Source organism: Gavialis gangeticus, unplaced genomic scaffold (assembly GCF_001723915.1).
Source record: "Gavialis gangeticus isolate Ggan-Ray unplaced genomic scaffold, GavGan_comp1, whole genome shotgun sequence".
NCBI classification, from domain to species: domain Eukaryota; kingdom Metazoa; phylum Chordata; order Crocodylia; family Gavialidae; genus Gavialis; species Gavialis gangeticus.
Window position 1 is genome coordinate 3,638,708 of NW_017729012.1, and position 859 is coordinate 3,639,566.

Below are 859 nucleotides of genomic sequence, written 5' to 3' on the forward strand. Positions count from 1 at the left end.
CAGCTTTACTGGCTCCAACAGAACAGAGGATGGAAGAGTCTGGAGAAAAAGCACAGGCATAGACCCAGTTCTGGTGCCCTCTTAATACCTTCATCATATTTCCTGCAAGAAAAAAACATTACTTCACTAAGAACCAGTTGGAGATTAGTTGCTCCTATGCATGGTCTACCCCAAATCTGATTTTACACTCAAGATTTTTCCCCCCAAACATATTGTACCATTATTCTAGGCTACTTTTAAAGGAGAGAAACTGGAGATTTCCCACCAGCTTAACAGCTCAGCCTGCCATAGAGAAAAAAGGTAACCCACTGTACAGGAATAGATAAGGAATTAAGTTCCTTGACCAACAGAGACAGAATACATGTTACTGTAAGTTACTTAAGTGCAATACAGCCTGCAGCACAAGCTTCTTACCAAGCTGTACTTTCAGGCTGCACTTTGTGGAATGTGCAGTAACTAATAAAGGGGGCTAAAATCCTAAAGTGTAAAAATATCCAGACCACACACTGACATGCTATAGCTAATTACCCGGGGGGGGGGGGGGGGGAGTACTCCATTGTTTGTTTTAAGAAAAGAGCGTTCTTAAAGCATACCATCATCTTTCAAGTCCCACACTCTTAGTGTTTTGTCTCTTGATGCCGACACTAAAATCAGGCTGCCATCTGGGGCAAAGGTTAAATCTCGGACCACTTCAGTATGGTCCATCAGGTTAAGGAGGAGTTTTCCTGTTATGGGAGAAGGACACCAATTAAAGGGTAGAAAGGATGCTATGGTTTGTTTTTTGTTTCTTAAGATTGAACAACAAAGAAGAAAAAAAAAAAAAAAGTCTTTTTCTCAAGCCTCCCTTGGATCCTGCCTG

At 41.6% G+C, this 859-nt stretch overlaps 1 protein-coding gene across 1 annotated transcript in view; it reads right to left on the reverse strand.

The window, feature by feature from the left end:
* WSB1 (WD repeat and SOCS box containing 1) overlaps positions 1–859 on the reverse strand; it is a 15,845-nt gene that overhangs the window by 11,214 nt on the left and 3,772 nt on the right. The window contains exons 4-5 of the mRNA XM_019511057.1: positions 594–725; positions 3–102 (exon numbers count right to left, since the gene is read on the reverse strand). Of these exons, the coding sequence (XP_019366602.1) occupies positions 3–102; positions 594–725 (232 nt within the window). The remainder of the gene's footprint in view (positions 1–2; positions 103–593; positions 726–859) is intronic.